The sequence below is a fragment of the Tigriopus californicus genome, chromosome 2 (genome assembly GCF_007210705.1).
Source record: "Tigriopus californicus strain San Diego chromosome 2, Tcal_SD_v2.1, whole genome shotgun sequence".
In the NCBI taxonomy this organism is placed as follows: Eukaryota; Metazoa; Arthropoda; class Copepoda; order Harpacticoida; family Harpacticidae; genus Tigriopus; species Tigriopus californicus.
The window spans coordinates 8,657,954-8,678,782 of record NC_081441.1 but is presented as its reverse complement, the minus strand read 5'-3'; the positions used below and the strand labels follow the sequence as shown (position 1 = coordinate 8,678,782).

The following is a 20,829-nucleotide window of genomic DNA, read 5'->3' as shown; positions in this document are numbered from 1 at the left end:
TCGCCTGTCTACAACAATGAAATTGTTTTTCAGGCCTTCATTCATTTTATAACTTTGAAGTACAACGGCTTTGCATATTTGCCTAGTACTGCATTACTCCCATCCAGGGTTTGAACCGTTACCGAAAAAGTAACGCCTTACCGTTACAGATACTGTTACTATTATATTAATTTTGCAGAAAAAGATGGCTGAAAACTGCGAAAAAACAGTATTTGCGATTTATTAGCTTTTAGTAAATATGACGTGAAACAAATGACGAGTATAAGAGGGTACAATGATATTAGGATTTGAGGACTTACGGGTTGCTTGGATATTTTTTTAACATTTTACTAAGCATTGTGACAAGTATTATTTTATCCCTCTTTTCATGGTTTGAAAAAAGTTCATGTAAGGCTAGTATTCCACTGTAATGTCATACGTCACAGAAATTGCAAATTGATAACCTTAGTCACAGCCGCCTGCTTTGATGCATTTAATCCCATTAGATCAGTACCAAGTAACGGAGCTTATCTGGGAAATCCGGGAGAAAATCGTTAAACAGTTTTTCATTTCCTCATTTAAGAAAGGAGAAAGCAACGGTAACGGGAGAGCTTATAAAGCTCTTCCGTTACCAATACCGTCATTTTTGGAATGGAATTCCCACCAGTACAAGACGAAATACTAATTTTACTTGACTTTATTTTCATGGATTATTTGATTGACCAACGAATTAGAGTTTGCAGATCTGGCTAGCCCTTCATTATAGGGTTGAACAATGAACCTACCCGAGAAAGAAGAGTCTAGGACTTCATTGTTCTAATTAGCGTAGATTCTTGAAGGCTTGAAGGTGCTCTCAAAACGCACATTAAGCCTCTACGGTCACTAGAATTGACCCTAAATCCTGGGTTGGGACAAAGCTCATGGATGCTCTTGAAGGCGTACAATATCAGATACCTTTCGTACCTTCTCTGAACACTGTACAGTCCTAACTTTTTTAAGTCTCTCCCATACGAGAGCTCTCTCATTCCTGTGATGTTCCTAGTGAAACATCTTTGGACTTGTTCGACCTTTTGTGAACCTGCTGAACTCATTGGAGCCCAAATGGATGAAGCTTATTCAAGATGTGGCTGAACAATCGACTTGTACAGAGTTGGCATCGTGATGCTATCTCTGGACTTAAACGTGCGATATATCCAAGCACACATTTGAAAAGCTTTATCCACTTTCAACGGGACATGCTCATCGAACTTTCCATTATTTTGGAGGACTGACTACACCTAAATCTTTCATAGATGAGACCTGCTCAATATCTTTACCTCCATTATCAACGTATGGAGTATTCACAGGAGTTGACCCGAACGTCATTGAACGGAAATCATTTCATTCAAGGCCATATCATTCTCAACAACCCAGGAGTAGATTTGATCTAGGACCTTTACCAAACTACCTGAGTTCTGACAATTCCTATCACAAACTAATTTTGCATCATCAACATAGGAAGAGATACTGACGTTACTACTATTAAGCTTTTGAAGAGGAGCAATGAAGGTAATGAAAAGGAGAGGACATAAAATGAAGCCCTAAGGAACACCCGACTTAACATTATGTTTGTCACTAAGGAATCCTTCGACCTTAAACAATTGCTTTCTACCACGAATGAAACTTCTTAACCAATTGAGAACCTTGACTTGGATCTCAATCTCATGGAGATATTAACTAGAAGGCCATGATCTTCTTTGTCAAAGGCCTTACCATAATCAAGATAGACAACATCAACTTACTCGTGTCTTTGCAGTCCCTCAATGACCTGCTCTAAATGCTGAATCAGTTGGGTAACCGTGCTAAAATATAGCCATGCTGGCTAGGAGGAAGGACTCTAGATGGAATGAAGATCTCGACAAATAAAGACGGGTCATTGTTATATAATTCACTTCTAAACTGGTTCGTTTCAGAGTTATATTGTTAAAAGCTCATGTAGCTGACAAAGCTCAGGCCGAAATGCGAATTTTATGCAGTGTTTATCACTTAACTTTGGACATATCTCCTGAGTTCCTCAAGTAAAGTTTTGGCTCAAGCTTGGCCAAGTGTGTCGATTCAACAAGATCTTGGGTTCGCATGAAGGGCTTATTTGGAATAATGTGAGCGGTTTAGGAGATAACATTTTTTGCCTACGTTTCTCTAGAAGTTCTTGATTAAGTCCATTCATAGACCACTGGAATTTGATTCCAGTGGCCTATCGTATATTGAAATCAAATGTGGATAATAGTATGGTGCACCCGGTATTGTATTACCCTGCCCGCAAAAAGTTTCTAGAATTGTAATCTTTCATTGCATTCAATTAAATATTTGATGTATTTTCCAAGTGTTAACCCTTTTTGAAAAGTAACTGGATGCTAATAGTAGATGATTTGCATTTTTCTGCGGTGGATATTTTCAAAGTATAATTCATAGTTAAAACTAAGATACATCCTCGTCTGGACTGATAGTTGTTCAAGGTTTGCAACAATGACAGAAGACGTCATGATGGAAAAACATTATCAAAAAATATCAAGTTCATAAAGTGTCCCCGTTAGAAACTTGTGCCTTAATTCATGGAAAAATGGAGACTTGGAAAGTTTGGTGCAACATACTCAATCAGGCTAAAGGAAAATTTCCTGCCAACCAGTTGTTTGCCAACTTCGTTCTGGTTCTTTACTTTAGGTCTTTTAATCCAACGGAATTCGCTTGAGGATATGTAATGAATAGAACAGTGCCAGTGTAACAAGATTTGGAACCATGGACACCTTCAGTGTTGTTAAAGGCAAGCACAGTTTTTAATCCTGATATTCCCTGTTCAGGCTACATCATATAAAAATAGCAAACAAATAACAATCTCTATTGAGGTTTAAGTTTCAGAAACTGTCGTGAGAGAAACAAAAAATTGAAAGCCACTCTGGAGGGTGAAAAAGGAACGAGTAACGAGTAATTATTGATTCTTTTGGGTCGTTACAATCCCACCAGATTAAAATGTAAAGGGATTATAGTTCCCTTTTTTCGAAAAAAGGAACGAATCACTGGAATTTCGTTGCTACTGTCCTGAACATGATTCACCATCAAGTTTTATTCTTCCATGGTATATTACTTGCAAAGGTTTACTTGTAACAAGAAGTGATACCTCAATGAGTTAAATTACATCAGCCATTAAGTTTTTTTTAATATTTTCCGTTTTTTACGATATCACAGTCACGCAACTCCTTTCAAAGAGCCTTCCCTGAAAAACTATGAATCAGAAATGAATACGTTCTGGGGAAGACTTCACAATCTGTTTTGAAAGGTAAAAAACGCAAAGAGACTTGGCGGAAAACATGATATACCAATTGCATATTCCAACCGGGCCTTTTTTGCAAAAAGACAGTCCGGGGATTGATTTCGTGGCGAACTCTACTTTGTCTTATTCTGGTCCTATTTCAAGGACCCAAGCAAACGAATCTCTTTGGAAGACCGTTGACTAGGGTTTCCTTGAATTTAAAACTGTTTTGCTCTTTGAGGAGCGCTTTCTCGTCGAGGACGCTTTTTGATCTCTTGGAAAACAGTTTCAGTTCAGTTCCAATTGGGCACCGTCAATACAAGAACAATGAGCCAGAATAACACGAATTGGGAATTACTAGATGCCCTCAACAAGTGCAATTGTGGATTCATTTCTCTGACTTGGTTCGTTGTGATTCAAGTGTGTGGCAACATTTTACTTTTAAGCATCATTTGGTGCCAGCAATTTGGGCGTTCTAATAACCGAACATTGTTGAACCATTTGGTGTCACATTATGCTGGATATGTCATCGTGTCCAACCTCGTGTCTTGCTCGTCGAATATGGCCCTGTTTTGGTTCGAATTTCCGTATCCTCATTTGTGGTGCTTAATGCAAGAGCTCGTGGCGAACCATTTACTAATGGTGGGCGTTCTGACCTCGCTCGAGGGCCTCCTTCTCAGGTTGGAAAAAGGCCATCAATTTTGTTTATAGCTAGCTATGATTGTATCATATTTAGGAACGAATGAGAGTAATATCACAAAGCATTTGGCCAAGAATACCTCTTTTGCTTTTGATTTCTCATTGTAGACGGCGTGGCCATTAACTATTTGCAATGGAATATCGCATCAGTGCCGCTATCAATCACGCTTATTTTCTTTTGTCCTTTGCAATGCAAGGGTGAGTCCGGACTCGAGTCCAAGTGCAGTCAAGTCCTTTACTAGATTTTGGAAGAATTGGCTAGACTCAAGTCCGGACTCTATTGATTTTTCGTTCAATTTCACAAGACGAGTCTTTTTGCTTGACCACCTGACTTCAGTGAAAGATTCGGCGGGGCCGGCAAAAAGTTTAGAACATCAGAGGACTCGTACGACTCGCCCCAGCAATGCTAGTTCTATGATGGTCCCTTTGATCTTGTGCTCGTTTATGCATACCTTGATAATTGATTAACAAACCCAGTTCATAAGAATGGAGCTCTGTTCCGATTTCATCATGCAAGCTGTGCAGCTAAAGAAAGCAAAATTTGGCGGATAGTTTGCACATTAAGTCGACTAGATTTTTTAACAAAACCTGTCCAAGAACAACCATTGCTCAAAGACCACAATCAGATTCTAAACCATTTTCAAAGCCTTACTCAAACGCCTGGTGCTCTTTTTTCTTAGTGAAGTGCATGAAGGAAATGCTCTTCTTACGCAACATTTCGTATCAACAGGGTGTAATCTTCAATTTGAAAGCTTTTATTAGGACAGCAGATTTGAAAATGAAAAATCTAGGCATTGAATAAAAAAACATTTTCATTGGGTTTTGAAATGCCATCACCTGAATGTCTCGATTAAGTCTTTACAAATTCGAGCTCGCCTTTGTAAAACCTTGGAGTGACGTTTTAGCATTTTGGATCATATTTCTAATGAGCTGGCAATAGCAAGCGGGTTAACACTTCACATTAATAACTCTGAAATTAGTCCATTATGATTTTATGCACTGTAGTTGAATTTTCGTTTAGTGTTTTTAATTGGTGTTTTGAAACCACCACCAAACACTGAAGGTAACCGTTTTGAGATCTCAGAATATCAAAATTTGAACTGGAATCAAATCTACATTCTGACCTTTAAGAAACAACATTAAAGAGCTTTTCGGCACCCTGAACTTATTCCCCTGTGTGCCTCCATCAGCTTGTTAGGGATTATTTTGACCGGAGAAAGACTTTAATAAATGCATGCACTATGTTTCGTGGTCTGCATACGGATGAATTGTTCTACATGTTCTAATTACAGATGTTTGTACTTGTTCTATTGGAAGAATGTTGGAAAACTGAACGACGATTTCTTTTCGGCATATCTTTTCGTTGTTAATAATGTGGTCGCGTTATATTTTTCGCTCATTTTCGCCGTTGGATCCGATTTGTATCAAGCATACTATTACATATGCACTGCCACACATTTGCAACACGGACAATCTGCAATTCCATATCTTCGGGTCAACTTTTTCTTGGTCACGCTCACATTTCACATTTGCTGTTTCATTTGGTCATTCATTCGAAAACGAAAATTGGATAGACATGAAGGGAATGACCGATTCACCACAGGTAAATTCCAGAAGATTGCTTCAGTGTAACAAAAACCACCATATTTTCCCTCATGTTTTAGGACGCTCAAGTAGCAGTTTGATGAGTTTTGGAACTGCTATGCTGATCTTTTTTATTTTTGCCTCATCGACTTTGCCCTACGTCTATTTGAGTCAAAGCCAATCCAGGATTGTGGAATCTCCAAAAACTCTCATCTTTAGCTTGGCCTTGCCCCAATTTACTGTCTCTGTGATTATTCCGGTTTTGACTTATATTCGAAATCCGTCAATGGCTGTAATTGTATGGAGACACTTTAAAGATCAGGCGCCACTTCTTCAGTTCAGAACAATGATATTGTCTAGAGAATCACTGCAATAAATATTTAAGCTGATCTTCTGACCATATTTGAAACCTGAAGGGTAATTCTAGGCTTGCTTTGTTCTCCGCGTATCTTTTGTTTACTAATGATATTGTGCCTCATGCCAAGTTATTTGTCGTACATGTAGAAAATACGATCAAACTTTGAGAACGGGACTGGCGTTTTCATATTTTGAGTGCTTCCAACACTACATACAATAAAAATGAAGTAGACAGGCCGGGGCATGTGTATTACATCGACTTTCAAGTCTTCGAAAAGGAAAAGTGCACAAAAATGAGGAGGATTCATTCATTTAGTATTTATAGGTGTTCACACTTGCGGACGTATTTATTGCTCATTTTTATGTACACTGCAAAGAGAATCGAAATCTAGAGTCATGGCCCTCTAGCGGTTCAAGAGCGCATATTAGCAGGTAATGCTCAGTACATAAGGGGCGTATTGAGTGAAAGTGTCTTCCATGTTTATTTCATCTTTGTAAGTCAAGCCTCATTGATTGACATACCGTTGGCATATCTTCATCGGTCTCACCTGGGAAGGAGGAAATTCCATCTTCCACAAAATGTAAAATTCTGTGTGATGACAATGACAAACGTGCACAATATTTCGTCCTTCAATGTTGGGGTGTTTGGCTCAGAGGGTTGAACCATGCCCAATTGATGAAGCCAGCCATCCCATCAACTTATGTTTTCATGCTTTCAACATGTCACATAAAATAGATGCTAACATTGAGCTTTCTCATATTCAGGGAACTAGCCTCAAGCAAATATTTGGCTGATTTGCCCATTACTCCTGGTTGACCAACAAATTAGAGTTGACGATTCTGACAAGCAATTTGGAATTCTATTGCAATAAGCTCCTTATAACATTCCCAAATATGTTATTGCAGCTAATTTTCATATAGTTACTTAGTCAACAATTAGACCTAGCTTATAGTTATGATTGTAATTATACTTTCATGCAATTATGATTCATTACATTTCCGCCAATGTAATTGAAATAGATCAATTACAGATTTTAACTGACTTGAAGCAGAGCTTGCTTGGCAGTAGGCTATCAAGACATATTCCAATGGTGATGCTTGCAAGGAGCAACCAATAAATGCATTTTGTAATATAAAAAATCACCCATAACTCCAATCTTCAATTTTTTCAACAGAGGGCCCCATTCAATGATTTTTCAAGGACCAAGATAGAGCGTCCTCTTTTAAAGCCAGACTCTAGAGGACGACCTCTATGCTCTCAACCTCCGCAAAGGGCATCCTTGTTTTTGTTGTGATTTAATCTCGAGGGTCCATAATCTAATTGTGTTGACAAGAAGCCAAGAAGCAAAAGATGAGGGCTAGCTTATTAATTTGTTGTCCAATTATGCAATGAGTTTTCAATGGCCATATAATATGACTCAAGCATTTGCTTTAAAATCCGTGTTCTAAACAAGGTGGTTAACTTCGATTTAAAGAAGATTGGAAGGAATTAATATGATCAGAAATGTTCATTCTTGATCGCATCTCAATGTCCTTGCTCCAGTGGTTCATGGCTGGAAGTTTGTTCCCTCCGGTTCAGCTTCAGCAAAATTAAGATATGCAGCTGAACTTTTTTGACCAAAGCTAAAACAATTTTTAAAGCGAGCCCAATATCAATAAAACTATAATCTTCTTCTCATACACATCTAATGTAGAGACGAATCATTTCAATGGTCAGTGATAATTGCATTTGATGGCAATTCAGTTTGCTGGATGCGTTTTTGAATCCTGAACCTGTACCTGTAATAACTGCGCACAGGCATTCTCAGAATTCATAACTTGTTCTTGGATTTGGCAGGTTTCTTATTTTGCTGGTTAGTAAAAAAATAACTATGTACTCTAATGGATCTTGCTCGCATTAGTCACCTGATCGAAACCAATCCCAAGTTACTCCCCACTAAGCCAAACATGTTTGGCCAGTACCCGAACAATGCCTATATGCACTTACACAAGGAGAATATGAAATGCATTTGCCGTTGCACCTAGTAACAATGCAGTCCACATACAACAGGTTGGGTGTTATTTTGAGCGTCTGGCTGGCAAATCTAGCCGAAGTTGTGGTCTCCCAATGTGTCACCATTCCGACTGTGGAGGGAACGGAATTCCCGGAAAGATGTCGTTTCCCATTCGAATACGATGGAGAGCTCTTCAACGCTTGCACAACTTTTGGGGACGATAGCAATCGGTCTTGGTGCTCAGTTGAGGTGGACGATTTCGGGAGACACGTCTCTGGACGAGGAAGGTGGGGTTATTGCGATTCAGCCTCATGCCAGCCTCAAACCAAAAAGAAATTTATTCAAACTGGCGCCGCTGATTGCCGAACAGTAAGTTCTCAGAGGACAAACATTATTGTGGTTGATTTATCACAAGGATGAGATGGGGAAAACTATCCATTCTGTGGGTGGGATTTTGTCGAGAGGACTATTTCGAGGAAAGCCCGAGTTCAATGTTATGAAGTCGAAACAAAAAAGCAGCTCCTTTCCGGTGAAGTTAAAGCCGAAATTTATTTCATTGGATGCTTAGAGGAAAAGCAAAGGTTTTATTCGATTTCGTGTTCCTTATTGGCTATAACGTACAACTCAAGGGACTTGAGTAACTCGACTGGTTTGGTCCTTTTTGCGGAATTGTTCTTTTTTTTTGCCGTTGCAATATTTTCCTTTTGTTTTATAATTCATTTCTTCAATTTTGTTAATAGCGAAAGATTTGGATTAGGGCCTTGGATTTAATGTAAGATTTGACTTACCGAAATATGACCTTTTTAAAGTCCTCTTTAAACACGAATACATTTGGTCACTTTTGGCCTCTGAAAACAACTTGACTTGAACAATCTTTCTATTGGGAATTATTAAAAGGTGAAATTGCTCTGTGTACTCCCTTTAAGTCAGGGATTACAAACTACTTACGAACGTTTTGTACCTTATGAGTTAGATTGCTTTTTACATAACCAATGTGGGCCTTGGCCATTCCCATTCACAGCCCTAGTCATAATGATATCATAAATTCGAAATTCGAAACCGCACACGCAATTCATGTTTCAATCATGACTTTCTTTGGCTTTTTAGTTTGCCGGTTTCCGACCCAATCGTGCGTGTGTGTTCCCCTTCATTTTAGAAGGACGAGTGTATAACTCGTGCACTCCGGATTACGATCCCAATGGCGTGGAATGGTGTTCCACCAAAGTCGATGCCCAAGGCAAGCACATCACAGGAGAATGGGGATACTGCTCTTGTCAAAGCTCCGGAGGGTCTGGTGGAGGATTTGGAAGTAAGACCACGAGAGTTCAAGAGGAATGCCCGAACTCTGAGCGGAACTTCCAAACCTCCATTCCAAGCTCGGGAGAATATATGCCCAATCCGAATGAGTGTGGTCAGCCCTTGAATAACCTGTTTGTGATTGGAGGTAGGAATGCCTCTGTGGAGGAGTTTCCCTTCCTGGCTCTTCTTGGCTATGAAGGAATTATGCCCGGACAGACCCTTTGGGGGTGTGGCGGGGTCTTGATCAACCGGCGCTACGTCATCACCGCGGCACATTGCTCTAAGTTTCCCCAACCCACCGTTGTCAGATTGGGCGAATTGAACGTGGAGACCGATTGTGATTGTAACCAAGACAAATCCAAATGCTCCAAACGAACTCAAGATGTAAGTATGCAAGAAGAAGACATTCGTAGCTCGCTTATCTTAATATTCACCTCATGAAAATTGTCGTTTTAGGTGGGAGTGGAAGACATTTTGGTGCACGCAGGTTATGACAAGTCCGACAGTTTTAGAAACGATATTGCGTTGTTGAGACTGGATCGTCCGGTTGATCTGACTTCCAGCGTGACGGTTGTTTGTCTTCCCCAGAAACCTCCCTTTTCGGGCGATTTAAACGGCAAAGATGTGACCGTGGTTGGCTGGGGTATGACGAGGTACAATGACCCCGGAAGCAGGGAGGTGAGTGTTGTTTTTTAAATTAAAGATGGCGGCTGTTAAATTGCGAGTGACATATTCAGTTGGACAAAATTGACCCAACTAGTTCGTTCTTAGTACTCTTTGCCATAGGGACATTGAAGGTGGAAAAGAAGATGACGTCACCATCAAATTTTGAGAGGTCGCTCGTCCTTGTTTGAGGCTCAATAGTTCTTTGTCAAGGGATTAATTAGAGTTCTTATTCATGTATTAGTGAATTTAGTTAAATGGAATGGTTCATGTAGCATTTCTATTTAATACATTGTCACAGCTTTCTCATTAACATGCATAAAAACTACTTTTGAGCCTAAAAAGCTGTGTTTGGACTTAATTTTCCTACATTAGAATGTACTATTTTAAAAAAGCTTTTGTATAATATTGGGCATTGCCTCTTGGTTTTTAGTACCTCCAGTGTTTTGAAAAATACTCCAGTGATCTCCCAAAATTTGTGCTGAAATCATCAGAGAACTGCAACTTATAAGAGGCAATATCAAAACATATGTCATTTTGACTTCCTTGACTTTATCATTGTCATATTTTGGGGGCTTTGGATTAAGTTCATTTATTGGTTGTACCAGAACAGCAAGGAACAGAAGGATTAAAAATATCGCTGATTCTTTGGCATAGACTGAGACGCTCCAAATAAAGAAAAGAGTAGATTTTACAGAAATTAAATTGGAAGTGAGAAAGCAACTTCTTATCGGCCAGGATTCACTTCGTTGTCCGAATCATAAATGATGATGTTACCACAGGCGATGTTTAATCTAAGTAAAGACATAAAACCAAATTATTCAGAAGAACCTAAAAAAATAACTTGCCATTTCAAAATTAATCTCTAAAGGTTAATTCTAACCGTTATTACTTCAGAATTCTAATTTGAATACTATGCAGTTATAAAAATAGTTGTATCCGTATTAGCAATGCTTTGATATTCGGATTGTTCCCAAAGCCTGAAATTCAGTAGTAATGACTGATGGCTCAAATGTGCGCAATTGGTTATGCTTATACTCCAACATGTGGTGGTTGAAGAGAAAAGCAACAAACCTGTTTGAAAAATTCGATCTATTTCCCCCAAAAAGGTTATTAGGTATATACGGATTATAATTCATGGGTTGTTTTTTTAGCGAAAGTAATTTACTAGGCATTCTTTTTTAAATAAAAGTGATTCTATAGAAAATGATGATGATGATAGAGAAACATTTCCTTGTTGTTGGAAACGAAACAGGAACTGTAATTAAATCCTTTGACATGGAATACGAAAGCCCATGAGTCACCCTACAAAAATTAAAAGAAAGAGTAACCAGACATGCTGCACCCATACTGTATGTTTGTCTTAGATTACGACATATTGTATAGCCATCAAAAATCGCTTTTTCATTGCACATTATCGGGGATTATACTCCCAATAACGAGGACTTAGTTCGCATAAATGCAAAGAAAACACAATTCTCAACTAACATTCCTCCTATAAAATGACTTGTCTGCTGTCGATTTGGCTACCATAATCAAAACCAAAACCGAAGCCGAAAGCTCTAGCAATGGCCAGTCAAATCAATTAAAACATCCATTAACGGGCCCACTTTTTTCTCCTAGACACTTGGCGTCATTACGCCCGTGCTACAAAAGACCCAACTACCAGTGGTCGACATCGACGAATGCAATCTGACTTGGAGAGGCAAGGTTCGTTCGTCCATTCAAATTTGCGCTGGAGGCCCTGGAGTGGACTCTTGCAACGGAGACAGCGGCGGACCTCTCTTACTCAAAGACAACGGAGGCCGATACGGCGTGGTCGGCCTCGTCTCCTTCGGCAAGAGCACTTGTGGCGATGGAGATCCTGGGGTTTATGTTCGGGTGGAGACCTTTCTCAGATGGATTCGACAAAACATTAGACCTTAGGGAAATTTGAATAAAACCGGATTTGTTCCGCTGACAAAAGTCGGTCATTAGTCTGACATGGACACGTGTAGCGTACTTAGCTTTTGTGTCGCTCTTGCAGCCTTTTTGTGAGGGATTGATTCACTCAAAATGAGAGACGGACGGGGGTGGCTCGTTTACTCATTTTGTTTGTGTTTTTGGACGCTTTCCTGAATGTGATATCAATGATGTGTGAAGCTACGTCCGGATGACATGACATATTTCGCCTCCATCTCCCTCGCCGTCGTTGCCATCGGGTTGGGTGGGGTTCAATATCTTTTCATATCTCACCCCTCATTTTTAACTCTAATTGCATTTCGAGCTTATCGCACTTTCCTTCTTCCTTTGACTAAAAACGGCATTCTCTTCCGGCTTTACGTAAATGACACAAATCATAGAGGGTTTAAATATAGAGAGGGCATTTTGCAATTTTATCACCCTTTAATCGGCACATAGTGAGGGTTCTCAACGGATTCGATTTTCACTCATCGTTCCGACTATTATGAGAATGCTTTAACTAAACTTGCATTTCCATCAACTGCTAAACCTCAATCTTTGTTTAAGTAAATGATTTGATTGCGCTATTGTTGTGTAGAAAAATGGCCGACATAAGTCCGCTGAAAATTGTCAATCCCTCAAAGATATTCCGCTTTGAATACATGAAAGAAAAGGTATTAACCTAGTTATGCTATCCTCGATTATTTGTTGGTAACCCGTCACAATCTATTGAAACGAGAGGCCCACACGAATGGAATTTGTTTAAATGTCACATTTAAATCAATATCATCATTTCCACAATAGACAATTCAGGTTGAATTGGCTAATTGCTTCTAAAACCATAATATTTGCACCGCTTAAGCAATTCCACAAACTAACCTCATGAAAGATCGATAACAACCCTTTCTCAAGTTAGCTGTTTCACTGGCTTCCTCACTCGCTCCCCACCCAAAACCCACTTAATTCCAAGGTTTCAAAGACCTCCGCAATAGTCCCCTCAATGAGTGAGTGAGTCATTGAATCGATCTCGCACCTCCAGTTCATCTCAAGTTAATGTCAGGTCAGGCTTTTGCCTTCATTTCCCATTCCGAAGATCGAGGGGTAGAGGGATGTCATTGTGAGCACGTTACCTGGATGAATCAGCCAGCCACGAGGGTGGCGATGCCGACAAATTATTCACCTGGATCGCTAATGTCACCCTGGTGGGTGGAATCGTTTAAAGTTCGACTACCTCGCCAGACGAGTAACTGAGCGGAAGAAAGGCGTTTAGTACTATGCACAGTGCTACGATCGAGGGCAATGTCTGCATGGAAGTTAGTGGTTGGTGGTGGGGCAATAGCCCCGCCAACTGTTGAAGGAAGGGTGCAAACTTCCAACAGGAAACGGGATCGTACCTTATGCATTCCTCACCGACAGAATGGAGAGAGCTCTTTCCATTCAGTTATCTCCCATCCTTGCTAAAGAAAGTAGGTGTCTACTGACAGGAGTGTGATCGATAGTTTCGTACACATAACCAGGTCTGAACTTTTGTTCACTCGTTGGCCAAGTGACCCACCCGGCTTCACAAGTTTGGAAAAGAAGCCTTCGCGTGTTTGGAAAGGTCCCTTTCTTTGACAACAGTAGAATAGACAATCCGCTGAGTGGTCTTGTAGTACTTGTTTGGACCCGGTCAGAAACGGTGCTCAATGAGACCTCTCGTGTGTGAATGATTGAGTGGATTAATAGACGAGACACAAGTTGTTAAAGAAAGTATGGTGAACATGTTTTTGATTTTCCTTTCCTGGGTTCAGTGTTTGGTGGTGATTGGCGTGACTGGGCGGAATTTGATGGAGAATGCCCCGCAAATGTGTCCAATCGAACACAATAATCTCATCGATGTCCAACTGTTCGTGTCCGATGAGGAGGAATGTTTCAAGCTTTGCGAGAAGTCGGATAAATGCAAATTCTTTAGGTAATTTGCCATGTCTTGGGTGCGGATACCCTCTTCATGGATTATCAGTCCACTCAAAAAACAACTTTTTTTTCACGATCTCAAAGATCGACCGACTCTTGTCTTTATTTTATTTTTCATCTTCAGTCACATTAATGGGGTTCAAATATTTCTCTCAGTAACCTTACAATAGTTATCTGCTATTGATGTTAAAGACAGCGAGAAGAATGTAAAACAACCAACCATTTCTTGTCAACTTAAAATAGCTAAATGAAAGGATATTCAAAATTGATAATACGCTCTCGAACAATCATGTTACCGTAGCCAAACCATGCTTTCTATTGAAAAAAGTAGTGATTGGGCGAGTCCTTTGATATTCCAAATTTAGATTTGACTCGAGTCCTTTGCTAGACTCAAGCTAATCCAAAACCCGATTTTGATTTTGAAAAACTAAATCAGGCTACTGAAATCACCTTCCTTAAACTGACTTAGGTCCAATGAAAATAATAAAGAAACATTATTACGAGTCAGAACTCAAACTTGGCCAATCACTCCAAATTCGGTTAAAAGACTTGCCTCAGAAGTAAAAATTACCAATTTGAATATTGAAGAAATGCAGAACAAAAATATCAGCTTTCCTTATTTGATCTGATACGTTTTGTCGTCTCTCTTTCATCAGAAACGTTTCCATTCCTCCCAACATACTCATTGAGTAGATCCAAGCCCTCAAGGCATTGTATTATAATAACATACATTTTGATAGGTGGATGATGAACAAAATCGTCGCGAAAGTCGCTTCATAACAATGGAACAATATGTACTGTACATGCAAGTTCCCACTTATCTATAACGCTTGTATAACGCACTAACCATACTTTAGAAGAAATTGAACTTGAACGGTCATTTAGTGAAAAAACTTCAACGAAAGTGGTTGTGAAGGTAATTTGATAAAAGCTAATTTTCCCTCTCTCCCCATCCAAGGTATAACGAGGCGTAGGTGCATGAATGTTTTTTGAACACCAATTAAAAAGACCATCGCATCTTTTTGTATTGTTATCAAGCGTTCCATTTGAAGTTCGTGGCCATTTCAGATTCTATGCTTCCTCGTTTACCCGCCCAAGTCAATGTTTCCTGTTCAAAAGTTGTGGTCGACAGGTGGAAGACGCATCACCGGATTGCATGCTCAACAAGGAAAACACCGTCGAAGTCAAGCCCTTTATCAAGTCGCATGGAGAATGCAAACAATTGTGCCAAGGCGTAAGACCTACTTCACACCTACATAGGCCCTCCCTAGAGAGACTAATGATGATAATCCTCACAATATTGATCCCATTGCTCAGGACCGCAGATGTGCCTATTTCAAGTACCAACCCAGAGCCAAACCCCGCACGGGCGACCCTGATTTACCTCCGGCCATCAATCCTCTTTTGAATCAAATTGGCACGAACCAGGAGGAGTTCTGCTTCATCCTCCGATCGTGTTCCAAACGCATGGTGGACAATGTCCAATGTGCCTTGGGCAAGAACAATTTCCTGGATGTCAAGTTCTTTGTCGAGTCCACGGACGAGTGCAAGATTCATTGTCAGGCCACCAATGGCTGTCGATACTATTGGTGGTACCCATTGGATTATAGTGAATCCCCCGCCTATTGCTACATGTTCCAACAATGCGCGCCCAAAGACAAGGAACCTGAGGTAAAAGAGCAATACCATGGCATTCATTAATCAATATGTCATTGTTAGAACACAAAATGGAAGACTAAGACTTTCTCAAGTGACTGGAACATGAGCATGCTACATTCCATCAGCTTTATTTGATTTACTTACAGGTAGCCCTAATAATCGGGGGTCGTCATCCAGGGCATTACTTCATGACCCAAAAGCAACATAACGACTTGATCATGAGGTAGGCTACGATTTATCGAACTCATAAAGTCATCCGAAATAGAGTTGCAATTGACCGACAAAGGTCATTGACCGCCTCTGGCAAACTTAGACTTGCACACCCTCCCCCTACAATCGATGATTAAACTCGATAGATGTGGCTCATGAATCATTAGAAAGCTTGTGCTTTTGAAATATTGATGTCTCTTGGTAACCATTCTCTTGACTTTATGGCTCATAGACCACAGAACACTCCTCGACAACCGGTCAATACAATGTGCCGTACAGTGTTACCCTAAAGTCTACCGACTCCCTGGGTTTCAAGTGGTTCAACACACCCTACCTCGCTATCGTTGCATGACGATGGATTTGTGCGCTTGTCAGAAGTAAATAACCACCAATGTTGTATGGCATACTAATTATGGCACGAAACCAGAACCCTTCCTCTACTTGAGGGGATCTTTCAATTCAAACATAGAAACATAGATTAATTACAATTAATAGTCACAAACTCTTGAGCCTTTACAGCTGGATTCTTGGATACGGCACGGACTTCTAGAGATGTGGACCCCTTTACAAATAATTCATATGAAAATGACCTACCTTTAATTGAAGAGATCTACTAGCAGGCCGATTTGGCGGGAAGCTCGCTTACAGTCCATATTTCTAGAAGTTTGTGGATGCGGTCTCTAGTGACTTCGTCACAATGTTTGTAAGGCTTACCTAGTTTCGAGAGAAGTACTCGAAAGACATCTTGGCAGATTTCTACCTCAGAAAATGAATATGAGAACCTTTGATCTTATCGCCCTTTTCATTCTAGCTCAAATTAAACACACATGTATGTCTAAACATATCCAAGATTTGTTTGGATATTTGTTAATATGCAACACTAAATAAGGCATTTTGGCCACCGTGTTGACCGTACTACCTAGTATTGGGACATTGAAGTATCAGTTGCATGATGATATCAGTTCAAATTTTGGGAGATCTTTGTCAAAGGCACTTGTCAAAACAGAAGAGGTACTAAGAAAACCAAGATACAAAGCTCAATATCAGACAAAAGCTCTTCTAAGGCTTCAAAGAGTCTATTGTTAAAATAGAAAACTCTAAAATACGAAAAACTAGTCATTTTTTTCGGTTAAAAGATGTTTTTATGTATGTTAATGAGTGAAACCGAGACAGTTTTTGAAAATGCAATGCTACATGAACCATTCCTTTGATGGATAAAAGAACTAAAACTTTAGTTTAATCCTTTAAGAAAGAGCTAATAAGCCTCAAAAGTACGAGTGAGCTCTTAAAATTTGAAGATGACGTCATCTTTTTTTACTGATTCAATGTCCCAAATGAGAGGAGAAGCTCAAGGATCATCAAAGAATCCAGCTAAAAAACGTTTTACGACGATTTTCAAAGCTTCTCGAAGTGTTCCATCACGATGGCCGAGACGACAGAAAAATGTTAGAAATACGTTTCCGGCAATAGTGTATGTTTAAAACTTGTCAACCATGCTCTAAGCTTGACATTTACGCTTTGAGAATTGAAAAACACTAGAGAATGCAGCATCTATTAGTAACCGCAGGCAGTAAGAACGATTTCGAAAGCAACAAATAGAAATAGTGCAATCAACTATTCACTCAGCTTAAGCAAATCCGAACTAAATTAGGGTAACTTTTCATGGCAAAAATGCGGAGATTATCTTATGCAAATCTAGATCTTTGTGGATTATGCATATGTGATAAAGAAAAAACGTGATGTGGATGGATGTAAAAAGGCAAATACACATAAACCTATTTTGAGGCATGAATTGGATAGAGCATATTTGGCCACCTCTTATGAAAAAAAAATAACCATTTTAATCAAGTGCTGTGCTTTACCACACCTTTCCTGGGACGATCAATACATACATCTTCTTTGCCGTTGAAATAGGTAAATAATAGCCAACTTAAGTCTTCATTTATTGAAGGTGATACCTTTTTGCATATTTGTAAAAGACAGATATCTACCAACCGCTTAAACTCATTATATTTCGGAAGACAAGTGAAGATTTTTGGGTTCTTCGTTCGGGAAAATCTTTTATGGGTTACAATATACTAGATGAATTGACATAAATTTAAGAACAAAGAATCGATCGATACCAAAATTTAAGTTTGTTTCTTTTGAGCTGAGGCCATTTTCAAACATTGGTGTTCCATTAGGGAAATAGATCCTGTTTCTCAAGACACGTTCGGATTGGGGGAAAGGCCATTTTAGAACGTTAGTAGCCATTATCTTAAGTCGTGGTGAGCGTGCCATGAAAATTTTCAAACATGAATATTCGTTCCACATTTTCAGTTTTTAAGGTCTGAACTACCGAAAGCCGTGAGCTAATTCGCGCTATTACCCCTAAACAACCTAATCAAAGAATAAGAATTCACGTTGTGGTTTAAAACAGCTACAACAAAGTTTTAAACCTTTTAGGAACCTTCTTAAAAATTCAGCTAAAGTTTTGAGGATTAATTGGACAGTTTCAGTCATTCTAAATCCAAGATTTTGACAACTCGATGAATAGACAACAACGAATTTTGAAATTGACTAAGACCTAAAATTATATTTAAAGTATAAATTAAATATGAAAATGTTCTAAGATGTCTCTAACGTTTTAGGAACGATGTTTGTATGCTCGAAACCAATGACAATGTCAGTTTGGCACGTGCCGGAGCCATATCCCAATTTGTGGGAGACAAAGTTCTGTATTGTGGAGGTCGGAATGGCCATGGAGTTCACACCGATTGTCTGGCCTTCCATCCCAAGAACAACACGTGGGCCCATCATAGCAATATGGTTCGGTGAGTTTCCGTCCTTGGCAACTAGACTTCTTAGATTTTTCACGGTGCTTAGAATGCTCCTAGTCTTTGTCGTCCAATTTCCATGAAAGCTCGACCATTCAATTTGCAATAGCCAAATAGCCCGCTTTATATTTGAAATATATACTGCCAGTCCAATTTTGATTTTTTAATATGTATTTTTTTCTGATCTGTCATTAAAAGTGTATTAAAGTCACTTAATACTCATAGCTTTTTGGCCGGTAGTTTATTTATTTAATAAAACAAGTACTCTTCCTCTAATGTCAAAAAAACAACCTGAACACTCGTGGGAACACAGTTGCAAGTTACCTAGAAGCATGTTAGTAACGTGTCTAAGGCTGACCCATGGTTTGAATGTTCTTTAAAGGGCACGGGAAGAAGCCACCAGCGTGGTGATTGGTACGGCTGTTTTTGTCATGGGTGGGATTGACGAGAAAACAGTGGAGGTCATCAATCTGAAGTCCGAAATCCAAGGGTCCCCTGACATTCCGGAATGGAAGCTTGGTCCAGATCTGCCTCAAGTTTTGGGGCGATCATGCGCTGTCCTTATGGATAATGAGACCGTGATCATTGCCGGTACACAAACAACGATTTATCTATTCAAGGAGAAATTTGTCATTGACAAGTTGATATGCACTTTTTAGGAGGCCATGACGACAATTCCACTTTGTCTCTGGCAACAGGGTACATGTTGAATATCCTGGAAAATGCTTGGACCGAAATCCCGAACATGAAAGTACCTCGTCGAGATCACGCGTGTCTCTTTGTAGAGTTTGAAAAGTCGAAAGGAATGCTCGTCACTGGAGGTACGTAGCACTCTTTTTTTATCGTGATCAGATGATCAATGATCAATTTCAGAAGGTTTCCATAAGCTCCACATGCTGGTTTTTTTGATCAAATTGGTATATGATTACAACAAATTTTTCCCAGGGTTCAGACATTGAAATTAACTGAATTTGTACTTTGGCCATGGTCTTGAATTTCAGTTGAAATATCGACTTGGGAAGGCCCATGTCAATTACAGACTGGCACTTTTCAAGTCAATGTCAAAGGGCTTTCAAAAGAGATTTTAATCTCAAAAGTGCTTTTTCAAATGGAACAAAGACAACTCAATAATATTCCTTTTTCGATCGATCTCTTTGATATCTCAGGCTTAGGAGAAAACGACGAGGTTCTTGACTCTGCCGAATTCTTCGACCTTGCCACCAACGAATGGATATTGACCTCGGGAATGAAGGTCGGAAGGACAGAGCACGCCATGAGTCTCATCTACGGCATTCCCACTGTCATTGGAGGTGAATTTGGGTCAAATTTACCAATCTCGTTTGATAAAATGTACTAAATTGAAAACAATATATGTTTCGTTCCAGGTTTAAGTAACTCTGGCTTTTTGACCAGCATTGAGCAATTTGATAAGAGCTCAGCTTCTTGGAATGTGCCTCTGGAACGAGACTGGAGGATCGTCAACAACGCTCTTGGAGCTCCCAGATACGAGATGACCTCAGCTTCAATTCCTGTCTCTTTGATGGAAGTAAGTAGTCCAATGGATGGTTGGTTGGCTCACCTTGGTTCAAAATGACCATCTACCTGACTTTGAGCAATCAGAAGTACGCGTCTTTCTACCACTCCAGTTTGAATAGCGAAAGGCAACTTGTACCTGAAACGACTTTCGCACCATTCATTATTTACGACGTGCCAAATTGTCATTTGTTTTGTCCAATCCGTCTGTTCTAGAACTTATGTGATGCGGACTCCCAGTGAAACTGGGGCAGACTTCGACGGTGGCGGGAACATTTGAAACACAAACCCATCTCTCACGACGCAACTTTTCCCTTTACTTCTTTCCTCCCAACGAGCCCGAACCCAACATCCGATCCCCCGACTCGATCCCGGAGCCTCCCAAGATTCGATACCAAAGATCACTTCCAGACCCATGAGAACTTCAGTCATCAAGTTCAAAACGCCTCGGAGGACATCCAACGCACCCGTGTGAAGCACCAAGATATCCTGGAGCTGAGCCCATGGAATTTGCTCTTGATTATCCTCGCCATTCTCTTGGCCTATTGGGGCATGAACCTGGTGTGCCTTTGCCTGGCAGCCTGCCTCATTGGCCATGGCTCCAAGAAGAGACCTGGCGAGGATGGTCTGGATCAAAGAGACTTTGAGCGATCCAGCATCTACAAGGTGGTCAATGGCGTTCTCCGGGGCTCCTTAACTGACTTCCAATCGTCGGACGCTCTGTCCTTGTCGGAGAGTGGCGACACTTCCGACGATGTTCTTGGAACGGTGGAGGTCCACTCCACTTCCACGATCTTGTCCGTGGTTCCCAAAGGTGCAACTCCAAGTCCAAATTCGAGTCAAACCACGACGATCG

At 40.0% G+C, this 20,829-nt stretch overlaps 3 protein-coding genes across 4 annotated transcripts; all 3 read left to right on the top strand.

The window, feature by feature from the left end:
• Positions 1–3,490: 3,490 nt before the first annotated feature.
• Positions 3,491–5,937, top strand: LOC131893280 (uncharacterized). 2 transcript variants are annotated; one of them, XM_059243262.1, is made up of 3 exons: positions 3,491–3,945; positions 5,257–5,567; positions 5,629–5,937. In XM_059243262.1, the coding sequence occupies exons 1-3, from the start codon at positions 3,593–3,595 to the stop codon at positions 5,922–5,924; spliced, it is 960 nt and encodes a 319-aa protein (XP_059099245.1). In that variant the 5' UTR covers positions 3,491–3,592; the 3' UTR covers positions 5,925–5,937. The 2 variants fall into 2 exon arrangements, 1 of the variants encoding a protein (XP_059099245.1); XR_009374667.1 differs by lacking the exon at positions 3,491–3,945 and adding an exon at positions 4,719–5,027.
• Positions 5,938–7,893: 1,956 nt separating this feature from the next.
• On the top strand, positions 7,894–11,829 carry LOC131893412 (CLIP domain-containing serine protease B10-like). The gene is made up of 4 exons (XM_059243430.1): positions 7,894–8,268; positions 9,007–9,582; positions 9,655–9,876; positions 11,485–11,829. The coding sequence occupies exons 1-4, from the start codon at positions 7,909–7,911 to the stop codon at positions 11,785–11,787; spliced, it is 1,461 nt and encodes a 486-aa protein (XP_059099413.1). The 5' UTR covers positions 7,894–7,908; the 3' UTR covers positions 11,788–11,829.
• A 1,171-nt stretch (positions 11,830–13,000) lies between these two features.
• Positions 13,001–20,331, top strand: LOC131893637 (uncharacterized). Its single transcript, XM_059243739.1, has 10 exons — positions 13,001–13,753; positions 14,824–14,989; positions 15,073–15,426; positions 15,561–15,637; positions 18,255–18,437; positions 18,823–19,031; positions 19,100–19,261; positions 19,607–19,750; positions 19,826–19,986; positions 20,190–20,331. The coding sequence occupies exons 1-10, from the start codon at positions 13,554–13,556 to the stop codon at positions 20,214–20,216; spliced, it is 1,683 nt and encodes a 560-aa protein (XP_059099722.1). The 5' UTR covers positions 13,001–13,553; the 3' UTR covers positions 20,217–20,331.
• Positions 20,332–20,829: the final 498 nt, after the last annotated feature.

Bases quoted from the DNA above. Each gene is read 5' to 3' on its own strand.
- LOC131893280 (XM_059243262.1), top strand. From the start codon at position 3,593: ATGAGCCAGAATAACACGAATTGGGAATTACTAGATGCCCTCAACAAG. The intron at 3,946-5,256 runs GTTGGAAAAAGG...TTCTAATTACAG, and splicing joins CTCGAGGGCCTCCTTCTCAG to ATGTTTGTACTTGTTCTATT. The intron at 5,568-5,628 runs GTAAATTCCAGA...CTCATGTTTTAG, and splicing joins GAATGACCGATTCACCACAG to GACGCTCAAGTAGCAGTTTG.
- LOC131893412 (XM_059243430.1), top strand. From the start codon at position 7,909: ATGCATTTGCCGTTGCACCTAGTAACAATGCAGTCCACATACAACAGG. The intron at 8,269-9,006 runs GTAAGTTCTCAG...TTGGCTTTTTAG, and splicing joins GCGCCGCTGATTGCCGAACA to TTTGCCGGTTTCCGACCCAA. The intron at 9,583-9,654 runs GTAAGTATGCAA...TTGTCGTTTTAG, and splicing joins GCTCCAAACGAACTCAAGAT to GTGGGAGTGGAAGACATTTT.
- LOC131893637 (XM_059243739.1), top strand. From the start codon at position 13,554: ATGGTGAACATGTTTTTGATTTTCCTTTCCTGGGTTCAGTGTTTGGTG. The intron at 14,990-15,072 runs GTAAGACCTACT...CCCATTGCTCAG, and splicing joins GCAAACAATTGTGCCAAGGC to GACCGCAGATGTGCCTATTT. The intron at 15,638-18,254 runs GTAGGCTACGAT...CTAACGTTTTAG, and splicing joins CATAACGACTTGATCATGAG to GAACGATGTTTGTATGCTCG.